General features: G+C 39.3%; 1 protein-coding gene and 1 pseudogene across 1 annotated transcript; both read left to right on the top strand.

Annotated features, from left to right (window-relative positions):
- Positions 1-8,530: 8,530 nt before the first annotated feature.
- On the top strand, positions 8,531-10,160 carry LOC138096923 (zinc finger protein 813-like). The gene is given in 1 exon segment (XM_068993159.1): positions 8,531-10,160. A coding segment is annotated over 1 exon segment (1,320 nt). The 3' UTR covers positions 9,851-10,160.
- Positions 10,161-14,665: 4,505 nt separating this feature from the next.
- LOC138096585 (large ribosomal subunit protein uL6 pseudogene) lies at positions 14,666-15,219 on the top strand (annotated as a pseudogene).
- The last annotated feature ends 167 nt before the right edge of the window (positions 15,220-15,386 follow it).

Genomic DNA, 15,386 nt, shown 5'->3' with positions numbered 1-15,386 from the left:
ACTGCCAGGGAAGTCCCCTAGATTACTTCATATTATGTTTTGAAATATAGAAAAGGAATACTTCCATCTTTCTTCTTTTTCAAGAGCCTTTTGACAGTTTGCTTGAGATTCTCTATGAATTTTAGCATTTTTCTATTTCTGCCAAAATTGCCATGGGAACTTTGATAGGGATTCCACTGAATCCTAGAGTGGAATCCTAGATTCTGTTTTCCGTAAGTGGACTACTTGTGTTTGTGGGCTTCCCTTTCGGTCAGTGGTCAGGAATCCATGTGCCAATCAGGAGACACAGGTTCGATCCCTGGGTTGGGCAGATCCCTTAGAGAAGGATGTGGCAACACACTCCAGTGTTCTTGCCTGGGAAATCCCTGGACAGAGGATCTTGGCAGGCTACAGTCCATGGGATCAGAAAGAGTCAGACATGACTGAGTGAGTAAACAACACCAGCATTTATGATTTGTACAGTTAAAACCTTGTTTTCTAGGAAAAAAGATAATTTTAATCACTTTTCAGTTTTGGATAATTTTGATTTCTTTTTCTTGTCTAATTGCTCTGGCTAGGAGATTCAGTAGTTTGTTGAACAGTTGTGTGGAGTATGTACATCCTTGTCCTCTTCTTGATTTGAGAAGAAAAGCCTTCATTCTTTCACCTTTGAGTATGATGTTAGGGGTATTCCTTTCCTGTATAGGATTTATTATGTTGAGGTAGTTTACTATTTCTGTTTTGTTGAGTGTTATATACGGGGAAATTGTTGAATTTTACCACGGGAATTTTTTGCATCAACTGAGATGGTGGTGTGCTTTTTTTTTTTTGCTTTATTCTGTTGGTGTATCATATTCATTGATTTTTGTACCTTGAGTCATCCTTGCCTTATAGAAATAAAATCCATTTGGTCATGATGTCAGATATTCTCTGGGTTGGATGTCAAAATCATGCTGGCCACATTGATTGAGTTTGGCAGTGTTTTCTCCTAACTCTGCGCAAGATATTTAGCAGGATTCAGTTTAGTTCAGTTGCTTAGTTGTGTCTGACTCTTTGCGACCCCATGGACTGCAGCACACCAGGCTTCCCTGTCCATTGCCAACTCCTGGAGCTTACTCAAACTCATGTCCATCGAGTCAGTGATGCTGTCCAATTAGCAGGAGTAGTGGTAATCCTTTTTGTAAATGTTTGGTAGAATTATGTTATATAGACACCTTTTCCTGAGTTTTTGAGATTTTTTATTACAACTTGAATCTCTATAGTTATGATTCTGTTCAAACTTTTTATTTCTTAATGTTTCCAACTTAGTAGGTTTAAGTTTCTACAAAATTACTCATATCTTATAGATTATGTAATTTGTGGGGTTTTTTGTTAATAGGACTCCCTTTTAATCCTTTAAAAAATGTTTTTTGATGCCAGTTGCAATCACTCCTCATGATTTCAAGAGTATATATCTTTTACAGTTGAAATTATATCTTCAGTATATTCCCTGGCCTTGAGTTTTTCCTACACTATCATGTTAATGGTTTCAGTAGTGGGAAGATTACTAACATTTTATGTGTATGTGTGTGTTTGTGTGGGTCCACGTATATAATGACCTTTCATGCCACTCTTTTTGAACTTCTTTCAAGTTTTCTCAGTGAGCCCTCTGTCAGTGTAATTGTAAAAATATTTATTGATTTATTTGGTTGCACTGGGTGTTAGTTGCAGTGCTGGTGACACACTGAAGTTTTTATCTTTGATAAAAGTAGGTTTTATCTTTGATAAAAGCAGGTAAGGTTTCAGCTTCGTTCTTTTGCTAGAAGATACCTACATTCTCAGCACCATTCATTATTATTTTTTTTTAATTTTCTTTTAACAACAAAAATATTTTGTATTGGGGGTATAGCTGACTAACAGTGTTGTGTTAGTTTCAAGTAAACAGTGAAGGGACTCAGCCATACATGTCCGTTTATCTATTCCCCCACCAAACCCCATTCCCATCCAGGCTGGCACATAACATTGAGCAGAGTTCCATGTGCTATGCAATAGGTTCCCATTGGTTATCCACTCTAAACATAGCAGTGTGTACATGACCTTCCTAAGGTCCCCAACCACCCCTTCCCCTTGGCAACCATGAGTTCATTTTCTAAGTCTGTGAGTCTCTTTCTGTTTTGCAGGTATGTTCATTTGTATCATTTCTTTTTAGATTCCACATATAAAGGATGTCATATGATATTTCTCCTTCTCCCTCTGATGACACTCTCTGGGTCTGTCCATGTTGCTGCAAATGGCCTTGTTTCATTCTTTTTAATGGCTGAGTAATATTCCATTGCGTATTTGTGCCACATCTTTATCTATTCCTCTGTCGATGTATATTTAGGTTGTTTCCACATCTTGGCCATTGTAAACAGTGCTGCAGTGAACACTGGGGTGCATGTGTGTTTTCGGGTCATGTTTTTCTCTGGATATATGCCCAGGAGTGGGATTGCAGGGTCATATGGTAGCTCTGTTTTTAGTTTTTTAAGAACTCCATACTGTTCTCCATAGTGGCTGAAGCAATTTTAAATTCCCACCCACACAGTGCAGGAGGGTTCCCTTTTCTCCACACCCTCTCCAGGATTTGTTGTTTGTAGATTTTTTTGACCAGTGTGAGGTGATATATCATTATAGTTTTGATTTGCATTTCTCTTGTAACTAGCGATTTTGAACATCTTTTCATATGCCTATTGGCCATCTATATACACTCTTTAGAGAAGAAATATCTATTCAGGTCTTCTGCCACCCATTTTTTGAGTGGGTTATTTGTTTTGATGCTATTAAGTGTCATAAGGGAAAGTGAAGTCGCTCAGTTGTGTCCGACTCTTTTGCAACCCCATGGACTGTAGCCTACCAGGCTCCTCCCTCTGTGGGATTCTCCAGGCAAGAGTACTGGAGTGGGTTGCCATTTTCTTCTCCAGGGGATCTTCCCGACCCAGGGATCGAACCCTGGTCTCCTGCATTCCAGGCAGACACTTTAACCTCTGAGCCACCAGGGAAGTCCATTAAGTGTCATAAGCTGTTGTAAATTTTGGAGACTAATTCCTTATTAGTTACATCATTTGCAAATATTTCCTCCCAATCTGTGGGTTGTCTTTTTGTTTTGTTTATTGTTTCCTATGCCGTCAGCACCATTCATTATTGAGACAGACCATCCTTCTTTGTGTGGCATCCATGTCAATACATTTTTTGTATTTATCAAGAATTATTTCTGATATTCTTTTTTTTCTTTTTTCTGCTGCACCTCTTAGCTTGTGAGATCTTTGTTCGTTGACCAGGGACCGAATCCGGGCCCTCAGCACTAACAGGGCCGCCATAATATTTCCTGTTTCTGGTACTCTAATCTGCTTCATTGGCTGATGTATCTTTGTTTATGCCAATACCGCATCATCTTGATTACTTTGTAATATGTCTTGAAATCTCACAACGATGACCTCCATCTTCTTTTTCAAGAGTATTTTGGCCCTTTCGGGTCCCTTGAGATTCCCTGGTGGCTCAGATGGTAAAGTGTCTGCCTACAGTGTGGGAGACCTGGGTTCGATCCCTGGGTCAGGAAGATCCTCTGGAGAAGGAAATGGCAACCCTCTCTGGTACTCATGCCTGGAAAATCCCATGGACAGAGGAGCGTAATAGGCTACAGTCCATGGGGTCGCAAAGAATCAGACAGGACTGAGCGACTTCACTTCACTTCACTTGAGATTCCCTATGAACTTTAGTATGATTTTTGTTTTCTATTACTGCAAAAATTGCCATTGAAATTTTGATATCGATTCCATTGAATCTCTAGAACACTTTGGTAATGTGGTCATTTTAAGAATATTACATCTTCAAATCCATGAGTATGGCTGTCTTTTTGTTTATTTCTATCTCCATGGATTTCTTTCAGAACATTTACTAGTTTTCAGTGTACAAGTCTTTCACCTCCTTGATTCATTTGTTCCAAAGTATTCTACCCCTTTTGATGCTATAGTAAATAGGAAGTTAAAGTGAAGTGAAAGTTGCTTAGTTGTGTCTGACTCTTTGCAACCCCATGGACTATACAGTCCATGGAATTCTCCAGGCCAGAATACTGGAGTGGGTAGCCTTTCCCTTCTCCAGGGGATCTTCCTAACCCCGGGATCGAATCCAGGTCTCCCTCATTGCAGGCAGATTCTTTACCAGCTGACCCACAAGGGAAGCCCAAGAACACTGGAGTGGGTAGCCTGTCCCTTCTGCAGCAGATCTTTCGGACCCGGGAATCAAACCAGGGTCTTCTGCATTGCAGGCAGATTCTTTACCAATTGAGCTATCAGGGAAGCCCATAGTAAATAGGATTGTTCTCTAATTTTCTGTTGGTATTGTTCATTGTGTATAGAAATGCAATTGATTTTTGTGTGCTTTTTTTTTTTTTGGCTGTGACTTCTGTAAAGTTGTTTTTTAAGGTAGTAGTTTTATTTTGGAATCTTTTTGGTTTCTACATGAAAACTCTTGTCACCTACAAAAACAGGTAATTTTACTCTTGACTTTGTGCAGGAATAACTGAATTTTTTTGTACAGGGTTAACTTTGAATTTTTTCTTGTCTAATGTCTCTGGCGGAGATGTTCATTAGTGTTTTGAACAGTAGTGTCAAGCTGCCCCTTTCTACTACTTATTGTAAGCTTTTAGCAATGTGGACTTCCCCTTTAGTACAGCTCTGAGTGCATATCATAAATTTTGGTATGTTGTGTTTTTATTTTCATTCAGATGCTACTTCAGTCTAGACCACCCATGGCTGGCTTTTATTTGTGTGTGTTTCATGTATTGTCTACAAGTATGAAAAATCCACATTGATTGGAGGACATTATAATTATGTGAAAAAGTATGAGGAATTAAAATTAGAGATACACAATTTGCTCCAAATCCCTTCACATAGATCTGTCAGAATACATGCTGCAACTGAATTGATCCTTATCCCTCTCTCCTCTTCTTATTTTCCATGAGAATAAGAACTCTCCTCAGAGCCCTTTGGTGAAATACATTTTCATTTCAGGGATCATTGACATCCACTCATGTGAACATAGAATTCTCTCAGGAGGAGTGGGAATGCCTGGACCCTGCTCAGAGGACTTTGTACAGGGACGTGATGCTGGAGACCTACAGGAACCTACTCTCTGTGGGTGAGGATCACTTCTCTTTGAAGTGGGGATCTGCTCTAGGGTATCTCTGCATTTCCCCTCTTTGCCTCCTGGGAACCCCTGCCTTGCTTGACTGACTCAAAGCCCTGTTGGCTCAGACATGAAAAGCTTCAGGATGTGGCATCAGGAACTTCAGCCTAACTTCCTCAGAAGATCTACCCACTTCGTGATACAGTTATTTCAGAACTCACTCTATATTTAAAGCTCAGTGACAAACTTTTAAGAGTCCCACTGTCCTGTTTTCTACCTGTGTGCGTTTTGAGTTCTAGAAAGTGAGCTACGTTTCTGCATTGTATACTGTTCCTTGTGTATTCTGAAGGAGGCCAGCAGAAGGTAAATTTCTGAAATGTTTTCCTCGACCCCTCCATTGTGTCCTCAGTCTTTAGCAAGATAAAGAACAATGATTCTGGAAAAGCCACAGTAAATCACATTTCTTTCTTATGTATAGAAATTTCTGTTGATCATATTGTAGCAGGAGGCAGAGCACGGGGCTGTGGGAACTGACATGAAATCATAGATAAATTTACCATCAGATTAAATGCTACATAGATAAATCCACAACCACCATCAGTGAGCATACATGAAATTATAGTAGTAGTTGTCAGGGGTTATTGTGGTGTTCAGGACCTGTAGCTTCCCTGCACAGTCTCTGTCGTTTTCAGAATCATTCCTCCTCGTCTTTGCCAGTGGGTTCGTCTTGATCCAGGAGACATGCATGTTTGAGATGTGAGCATTTACTCGTTTTTCCTCTTATAGACTCTCTTGCTTCAGCAAAGTACTTATCTGATGCCTTCCTCCTACTGGAACTGTTGGCTGGGAGGGAGATAGCCTGTCTCTGAGATACGTTTTGTGATTTTGATATACCATCTCCTGGAAATGTAATATCAGTTCAACTCTAGTGCATTGGCGGTGCACACTTGGTGCGCTGAGAATGGTTTTGAAAAACTTTGTTCCCAGTTGCCACTTTCCACAATTACAAGTTCATAATGATCATCTCCAGTGGGTAGTGGAGACTCTTAGTTTTCTATGAACTCTGAAGGTAGTAGGGGGTGTACATGGAGGAAACAGAAAATGTGAAGGTCCCACACTCGCTGGTTAGTGATGTTGAAAATATTTTCTTTTTCCTACTTTTACTCTATATTCCAGCTTTAGTGAAAAGTCTTTCTCATTTTGCCCATTTTCTAATTTTTTTTTTTTTGCCATTGTGGTTCTAGAATTCTTTATGCACCCATAGCCATGGGTTCCCCTAATTTCTCAGTCTCCTTCCATCAAGGCAAGGCCTTAATGAACATGAATTTAGCCAAAGAAGGTGTGAGTGGAATTAATGAATTTCTCATCTGAATGACCACATCCCTGTTTCTTATAAATGACAATATCACACCTAGCAGTGTTGCTTTTACAGGTATACCCAAGAGATTTGAAAACATTTATCTGTATAAACATCTTATAAAAAATGTTCAGTAGAAGATTTTTCATAATAGCCAAAACTTTTAAATTGGAGCTATTATTTGTACACATGTAAAGTTCAGATAGAGATCTTTTCATTTTCCCACTGTGAATATTCTTTTGATAGGCACCAGTTTTTCAAAATCTGTTCTTCACTGAATTGTCTTGATACCTTAGTCTGGTGGACTACTCGAATGGGGAGTCATACTAATAATATGTTGTCTTGGGAATTCCCTGGCAGTCCAGTGGTAAGAATTCTGCAATTTGCCTGCTGATGTCCCTGGTTCAATCCCTGGTCGGGGAACTAAGATCCTGGAAGTCCTGTGGTGCAGCCTAAAAAAAAAAGAATATTTTGTCTGTCTGTAGGTTCAGATTCATACCTTCTTCCTCTTAACTATTTGTCAACTGAGGTCATGTATGTAAAGCCCTGAATCTACTTCCCTTACTTGAAGAATTGTGATTATCTTCTGCACGCTTTTAACAATGAATAAGTAGAATTAGATGGCAGAGAATAGTGTGTTTCTAAAGACTGGATATGAGTAAACTCCGGAAATTGGTGATGGACAGGGAGGCCTGGCGTGCTGAGATTAATGGGGTCGCAAAGAGTCGGACACAACTAAGCAACTGAACTGAAGTGAAGTGAACTGAAAGACTCAAAAGTTACTTTTATATGAAAAAAAATAAGTATCCTGTTACATTTATTATAGTACCACTTTGTCTGCATTATGTCTTGTATCTCTTTCTTTTGCCCTTTGTTTTTAGCAATATTGTGCATGCGTGTTCAGTCACTCAATCATGTCCCTGTATTTGTGACTCCCTGGACTATATCCCACCAGGCTCCTGTGTCCATGGGATTCTCCAGCCAAGGATACTGGAGTGGGTTGCCATTTCCTCCTCCAGGAGATCTTCCCAACCCAGCAATCAAACCCATATCTCCTGTTTCTCCTGCATTGGCAGGCGAATTCTTTACCACTGAGCCATCTGGGAAACTTTTTAACAATATTATGTCTGAACCTAATTAAATAAATTTACATGTTGCTCACTCTTAATTACATATAATTTGGAGCCAATAAACTATATATTTAAAGTTCCTGCATATGTGTGGAATTGCTCTATTTACTGGCTCTTCATATAACTAAAGAATGTTTCATTTGTTGATATTTAATGTATTTAATTTTGATTTACAGATGATGGTTTTCAGAATGTTTTATGCTACTTCATGGGTATACAGATAGAGGCAAGGTACTTAGAAAAATATTTAGCCTTTTCAAAAACTATTTTATCAAATTCTTCATTTTCACAGTGCTGTATTTCTTTCTCAATTCTGAACCACCACTCATTTAGGGTATGCATTAGATAATCTAGTTTTGGATTATTTAGTTATAGAATATATTTTATGTTCTTTTTCATTTATTCATGTGTAATAATTAGGCAGAATATATATATATATATATATATATATATATGGTTTAATATTCTTTTCGCTTCACTTAAAGAAGACCATAATATTTACGTATAATTGGTATGCGCTTTGGTGTTAATGGTTGAAAAGTACGCTTTCTTTAATAGATAACGGAAGTTTTTCCAATGTGCCTGTTTTTGTGATAGGTTATTTGAAACTAGGGTGCCCTAAAATTATTAGAATTACCTTTGATCCCTTTCATTGTAGTAAAGAATCATTACTTTCTTATTGCTACAAATTCTATGATCATGGTTGGGGAGCTTCATAACTGCTTGACATAAGTATTACTTATATTACTGTGCGTTTAACAAACATTTATTTACAAATTTAAATGAATTGAATGTATACAGTTCATTTTATCTTGTAGATATCTCTTACACACCTGTGGTCAAAAAATTACAACTGAAGACAAACTCTGATAGAGGAGAGGTATTCCAGTCATGGATACTGGGAAGACCTGAAAGGAATGAAATGGACCGTTTTTATCTTAGGGTCATTCAGGAAAATATATACAACTTCCAGTCTAAGCAGAAAGATGAGGAAGAAAATTACAAAGGAATACTTATAACCCATAATGAAAATCTCACTGGTAATAAAGATCAACATGATAAAAGTGTTGCCAGAATCAAGCCTATTGAAAATTGGCTTGCCTTAAGCTTTCAGGATGAACTGTATATTTTTAAAAGTGAAGACAAAACTGATGAATTCATTCAAGCTGACAAGATTCTCAATAGTTGTGCCCCATTTTCAGTGCTTCAGAGAACTTCTTCTAGTGTAGAAATGAACATTTCTGATACATATGGGAGTAATTACATGAATCCTTTAATAATGACACAAAACCAGGAAGCACAGAGGGAAAGACTTTACAAATGTGGTGAGGATGGCAAAACCTTTCTTCAGAGATCAAACCTCAGTAGACATCAGGTCATCCATACAGAGGAGAAATTACATAAATGTGATGTATGTGAAAGAGTCTTTAGTCGAAATTCATACCTTGCAAATCATCAGAGAATTCATACTGGAGAAAAACCTCACAGATGTAATGAGTGTGGCAAGCTCTTTGGTCAAAAAACAGACCTTACAAATCACTTGAAAATTCACACTAGAGAGAAACCTTACAAATGCAGTGAGTGTGGCCAGGTCTTTAGTCAAAAAGCAACCCTTACATGTCATCAGAGAATTCATTCTGGAGAGAAACCCTACAGATGTAATGAGTGTGGCACGGTCTTTAGGGAAAAGGCAATCCTCGTGTTTCATCAGAGAAATCATACTGAAGAGAAATCTTATTAACGTAATGAGTGTGGAAAGTCCTTCCATTACAGCACAAAATTTCGTAGACATCAGTTAATCCACACGGAAGGGAAATTATATAAATGTGATATATGTGACAAAATGTTCCATCATGATTCCAGCATTCCAAGACATAAGAGAATTCATACTGGAGAGAAACCTTACAAATGTGATGAATGTGGCAAGGCCTTCAATCAAAAATCAAACCTTGAAATTCATCAGAGAATTCATACTGGAGAGAAACCTTACAAATGTAACGAGTGTGACAAGAGCTTTAATCAGAACTCAGCCCTCACTCAGCATAAATTAGTCCATAGGGAAGAGAAATCATTTAAGTGTGAAGTATGTCACAGAGTCTTTCGTTGTCATTCAAACTGTGCAAGACATCAGAGAGTCCATACTGGAGAGAAACCTTACAAATGTAATGATTGTGACAAGGTCTTTAGTCAGAAAGTACACCTTAGACATCATCAGAAAATTCATACAGGAGAGCAGTCTTAGAAATGTAGTTAAGTGTGGCAGAATTTTTCATCATAGGTCAACCCTCACTCAGTCCCTGAGAAATGAGCCTGGAGAAGAATTATAGTATTGTGAGGAATGTCATGAAGTCAGTAGTCAAAATTCAGACCTTTCAATTCATCAGAGAATTCGTAATGGAGAGAAACCTTTCAAAGGCAGTAAGTAATGAAAAGCCTTTACTCAGACCTCAAACCTTACTACGCATCAGGGAATCAATACAGACAGTAAACCAAGTTAATGGATATATGTGGGAAGGTCTTCATTTAATACTGACATTTTAAAGTCATGGGAAATTCATGGTGGGGAGAAACTTGTGCACATTCATGAGTGGCACAGCTTCATTTATTACAAGAAAATCCATACTGGATGGAAATTGTAGAAATTTTATAACTGTCTCTGAATCTTAAGTCAAAATTTGTACTTTAAAGTCGACCGAAGAATCATAGTGGAGAGAAACTTTATTAATAAAATGAGTGTGACAAATCCTTTGGTGTACTCTCAAGTCTAACTTACTGTTAGGTAATCTGTTTGTGAGGGAATTTAAGAAATGGTTTTAGCAGGTGTCCACCTCTTCATTTGAAAGGTCCTTTTGGAGGGAGATGTGATAAATGTGTTTTAGACAAGGAATTCAATCACCAAAGAATTCATTCTCAAAATTACCTCACAGTTGGGGTGAACACTAGAAAAAACTCTTACTTGGGTCTCACTTTTCACCAATAATCAAGTAATCTGCACTGCACAGAACATTACAAGTATATTGAATTTTGCAAAGCTTTTAAAATACAATGACTGTGGCAAAGTTTCACATTATTACTCCTTTGTCACTAGATATCAGCGTATTTATCCTGGAGAGAAGACACAGAAATGTAATGTGTGTGGCAAGGATTTTACCCAAAGGTCAGAAAATGGGACACGGGGCTTCCCTAGTGGCTCAGTGGTAATGAATATGGCTGTCAATGCAGTAGACATGGGTTCGATCCCTGATCAAGAAGATCCCACATGCCTCAGAACAACTAAGCCCATGTGCTACAACTGTTGAGCCTGTGCACCGCAACTACCAAAGCCCGCACACCCTAGAGCCTGTGCTACCAGCATAAGAGAGGCCTGCATACTGCAACTCGAGGGTAGCCCCCATTCGCTGCAACTAAAGAAAAGCCCGTGCAGCAGCAAAGATTCAGCACAGCCAAAAATAAAAAGTTTAAATTTTTTTTAAATTAAAAAAAGAAGACATAGTGGAGTGGCACCTTATAAATGCAATGAGCTTGACAAAACCTTTGTGTTGAATTCAAGAACTGGCAACATCAGACAGTCCATTGAGTGCCACGGTCCAGCCCTGGTGGATCCAGGGAATTCGAAGGGGGGACAGAGTCGCCGTCTTATAAAGGACTATTTAATTAGAAAAGAGATTAGGAGAGAATAGTGTAGTAGGAAAATTAGTGGAGAAACAGGCTGATATTCCTTGGTTTACATAGAAAGCCAATAAAACTCCAAGGCAAGAAGTTTGCCCCGTTCACGGAGGCCACAGTTGCCCTCCTGGTCTCCCAAGGGAGTGAAGATGCAGAAGGTCTTTCCGTTCAGGTCTTGGAAACCTGGGCAGTAAAGTGATTGCTGGGAGCCTCTATGCTCCAAGGGATCAGCCTGAAAAAGTGAGAGGGAGAGAGAGAGAATGATTGATACGGGGAGACCAAGCTGTTTCGGTAAGTGAGGCCCCATAGCTTTATTTTCGAAAGGGCTTTTACACCTTTCCCATAAATGATGTTGTGTACATTATCTTCTGGCCTTGGAGGCCTGTGAACATTTTAAGACCCTCTTTTAATAAAGGCTGCTCAACCAGAAAACTTATTTTCCCTTGAAATGTTTTTTCTTTATATTTCTATTCTATGTTAGCCTCAGAAAGTATCAAACAGAGTTACATTTTCACGAAGCAAAGGTGCAGCGAGTTACAACAAAGAAAGAACCAATTAGCTCAAAGGTCTGATGTAGTTAGTTTCAAGGCTACACTTGTTTTTCTTACTTTCTAACTATGTTAACAAATGTATTCCCAGATGCACAGTGGATAAGGGATATGGGAACTTGGCAGCAAGCATTGGCCCAACAGTGAAATCTCACACCAGCACTATTGTAACAGCTTTTAACTCTTTGAAAGGCTCTATGTTTTAGGCTTCCCGTGCCTCTCACAGTTGGGGGCTGTAAACAATCACATGCGTAGTTGTAAAAGTCTGGGTAAGGCAAGTTAGAGAGCCAGCAGAGGGGTAGTTTGAGCTGAAACACTCCTTTTCTATGCAGGAGACTGTTAACTGGAGCTCTAAGTTAACCTTTTCCAGAGAAAGGTGGTCGGGGATAGCTCCCTTGTTAATGTCAAAAACGTTGGTGAAAGTCATAAAATAAGACAGACAGATTCTGGTTTTGGGGTAGATGCTCCAGAAGGCCCAGGGGGGTTCCTCGAGGCCTGATCTCACCTTTGCCTATCAGGCCTCTTCCTCATGACCTTTGCCACGGGCGGGATTCCCTATGCTGGCTCCCAGCAATTGAGGAGAAACACTTCAAATCCATGAGGAGAGGCTCTATGCAGGTCTCACAATGCACTAGACATCTCAATATATATCTTTCATAGAAACCACACAAAGCAATACCCGTGCTAAGGCTTGTACCAGAAGATAGACACTCTGAAACACAGGACTTACTCTGGAGAGGAACTTTTCAAATGTAATGAGTACTGTAAAAATTTTCATCCAGTATCCACACCTTTTGTAATAAGTGCACCTATACAGTGCAGAAACTAGAAATTTACCAACTATGGAAGCTAGTGCATCCTCAGCATTCACCGAAGAACTTATATTGCAGAGAATCCTTTCAAGTGTGATGATGATGGTAAATTTTTTGAGTAATTCTCTCAGCAGAGTACATATTGGAAAATTTAATACTAGGAGTAAATAAGTTATTTCTCCTAGATTGTGGTGGTAGTGGTTTAATCACTGAGTTGTGTCTTGACTCTTGTGACCCCTTGTACTGTAGCCCTCCAGGCTCCTCATGGGTTTTCCCAGGCAAGAATACTGGAGTGGGTTACCATTTTCTCCTCCAGGGGGTTTTCCTGACCCAGGTATTGCACCTGCATCTCTTGCGTTGCAGGCAGATTCTCTGCTACTGAGCTATGAGGAAGAGCTCATTTCTCCGAGATAAGTCAGACTATTACAGTGCAGAATCATTGCAAGTGACAATATGTCAAAACTAATGACATATTTGCTATGTGAGAGAAAGAAGAACATATGTGGAAATGGCCCATTATCTATAAATATGTAATTACCAGAGGCTTTTTGACCTGTTTATACCTTTCTACCTGAAGTATGAAGACTGTTGATCTTATGCATTCATTACAGCTTTTTTATGATAGTCTGAGAGGAAATCGATAAAATGAGGGGGCTAACTTCATTTAGTGTGGATGATGCATATCCTTATTTCCTAAAAAAGGAAGGATCTTAAATTATCCAATTGAATATTGTGTGAATTAGCATCAGAGAGGGACAAGAAGTAATATAAAAATATGACATGATTAGCCATGCTTATTATTCAAGGGTGCCCTTTGGAGATAGGTCACAATGAATCATCAGACAGAAGCATCTGCCAATCACTATGCAAAGATCAGCAGGACCTTAATGGACTGGACTTTACATGGGAAGAAAGTGAAAAGCTAATAGTGATTATCTGGTAGCAACAATACACATGGAAAGTTGGTGACATTCTCCATTGCTTAGGAATAGCTGTTCTATACATGTGATTAATGAAAAATTAGTCTTGCTCTTTGAAATTAAAAAGAGGGCAGTTTTTGATTGTGAAAGAAAAATGTAATCCAAAGTGCCAGAATCCTGTATGTATGTGTTCAGTCGCTCAGTCATGTCTGGCTTTGCAACCCCATGAACTGCAGCACGCCAGGCCTCCCTGTCCATCACCAACTCCTGGAGTCCACCCAAACTCATCCATTGAGTCAGTGATGTCATTCAACCATCTCATCCTCTGTCATCCCCTTCTCCTCCTGCCCCCAATCTTTCCCATCATCAGGGTCTTTTCCAGTGAGTCAGCTCTTCACATCAGGTGGCCAAAGTATTGGAGTTTCAGGTTCAACATCAGTCCTTCCAATGAACACCCAGGACTGATCTCCTTTAGTATGGACTGGTTGGATCTCCTTGCAGTCCAAGGAACTCTCAAGAGTCTTCTCCAACACCATAGTTCAAAAGCATCACTTCTTTGGCACTCAGCTTTCTTTATAGTCCAACTCTCACATGCATACATGACTACTGGAAAAACCATAGCCTTGACTAGACGGACCTTTGATGGCAAAGTAATGTCTCTGCTTCTTAATGTGCTGTCTAGGTTGGCCATAACTTTCCTTCCAATGAGTAAACGTCTTAATTTCATGACTGCAGTCACCATCTGCAGTGATGTATGTGTATGATTGACATTTAGTGGCTGTCATTACCTTTTGCTATCTTTTTATTCCTGTTTTAATTAAAATTTAATTATTCTTCATAAACTTCAATGAATCATGTTCATTTCATCAACACACATTTATTCCACCTGGGTACTTTTACTACAGAAGCAAAGTGCACCATTAAGTTCTTAGGATTGAAAGATGGTGTACAGAAATAGTTTTAATGTGAAAACTTGGCCTGTGTGCACTGGTGCTAAATGGAACTTTTAAAACAGAGTTTTTGGTGAAGTATTAATAGAAAGGCCTTCCTTGGTGGCTCAGTTGGTAAAGAATCCACCTGCAGCTCTTTCTTTGCCACATCTACTGCGAGAATGAAGACCATTCCCAGCAATCAGACTGTCGACATCCCAGAAAATTAACATTAACTTGAAGGGATGGACAGTTATTGTGAAGGGCCCCAGAGGCACCCTGTGGAGGGACTTCAATCACATCAATGTAGAACTCAGTCTCCTTGGAAAGAAAAAGAAGAGGCTCCGTGTTGACAAATGGTGGGGAAACAGAAAGGAACTGGCTACTGTTCACACAATCTGTAGTCAGGTACGGAACATGATCAAGGGTGTTACACTGGGCTTCCGTTACAAGATGAGGTCGGTGTATGCCCACTTCCCCATCAACGTTGTTATTCAGGAGAATGGTTCTCTTGTGGAAATCTGAAAATTTTGGGGATGAAAAATACATACGCAGGGTTGCCTGTTCAGTGTCTCAAGCCCAGAAAGATGAGTTGATTCTTGAAGGAAATGACATTGAACTTGTGTCAAATTCAGCTGCTTTGATTCAGCAAGCCACCACAGTTAAGGATATCAGAAAATTTTTGGATGGTATCTATGTTTCTGAAAAAGGAACAGTTCAGCAGGCTGATGAGTAAGATCTGAGTGATCCTGCTGCAGAAACAACAAAATAGCAGACAGTTCTGTGGACCCAGCTGTGATCTTTTAAAGAGACAATAAAAACTCTTGATTTGAAAAAAAAAATCCACCTGCAATGTGGGAGACCTGGGTTTGATCCTTGGGTTGGGAAGATTCCTTAGAGGAG

This window comes from Capricornis sumatraensis, chromosome 20 (assembly GCF_032405125.1).
Source record: "Capricornis sumatraensis isolate serow.1 chromosome 20, serow.2, whole genome shotgun sequence".
Classification (NCBI taxonomy): Eukaryota; Metazoa; Chordata; class Mammalia; order Artiodactyla; family Bovidae; genus Capricornis; species Capricornis sumatraensis.
Note: the sequence above shows the minus strand (reverse complement) of the source record. Positions and strands in the feature narration are given on the sequence as shown.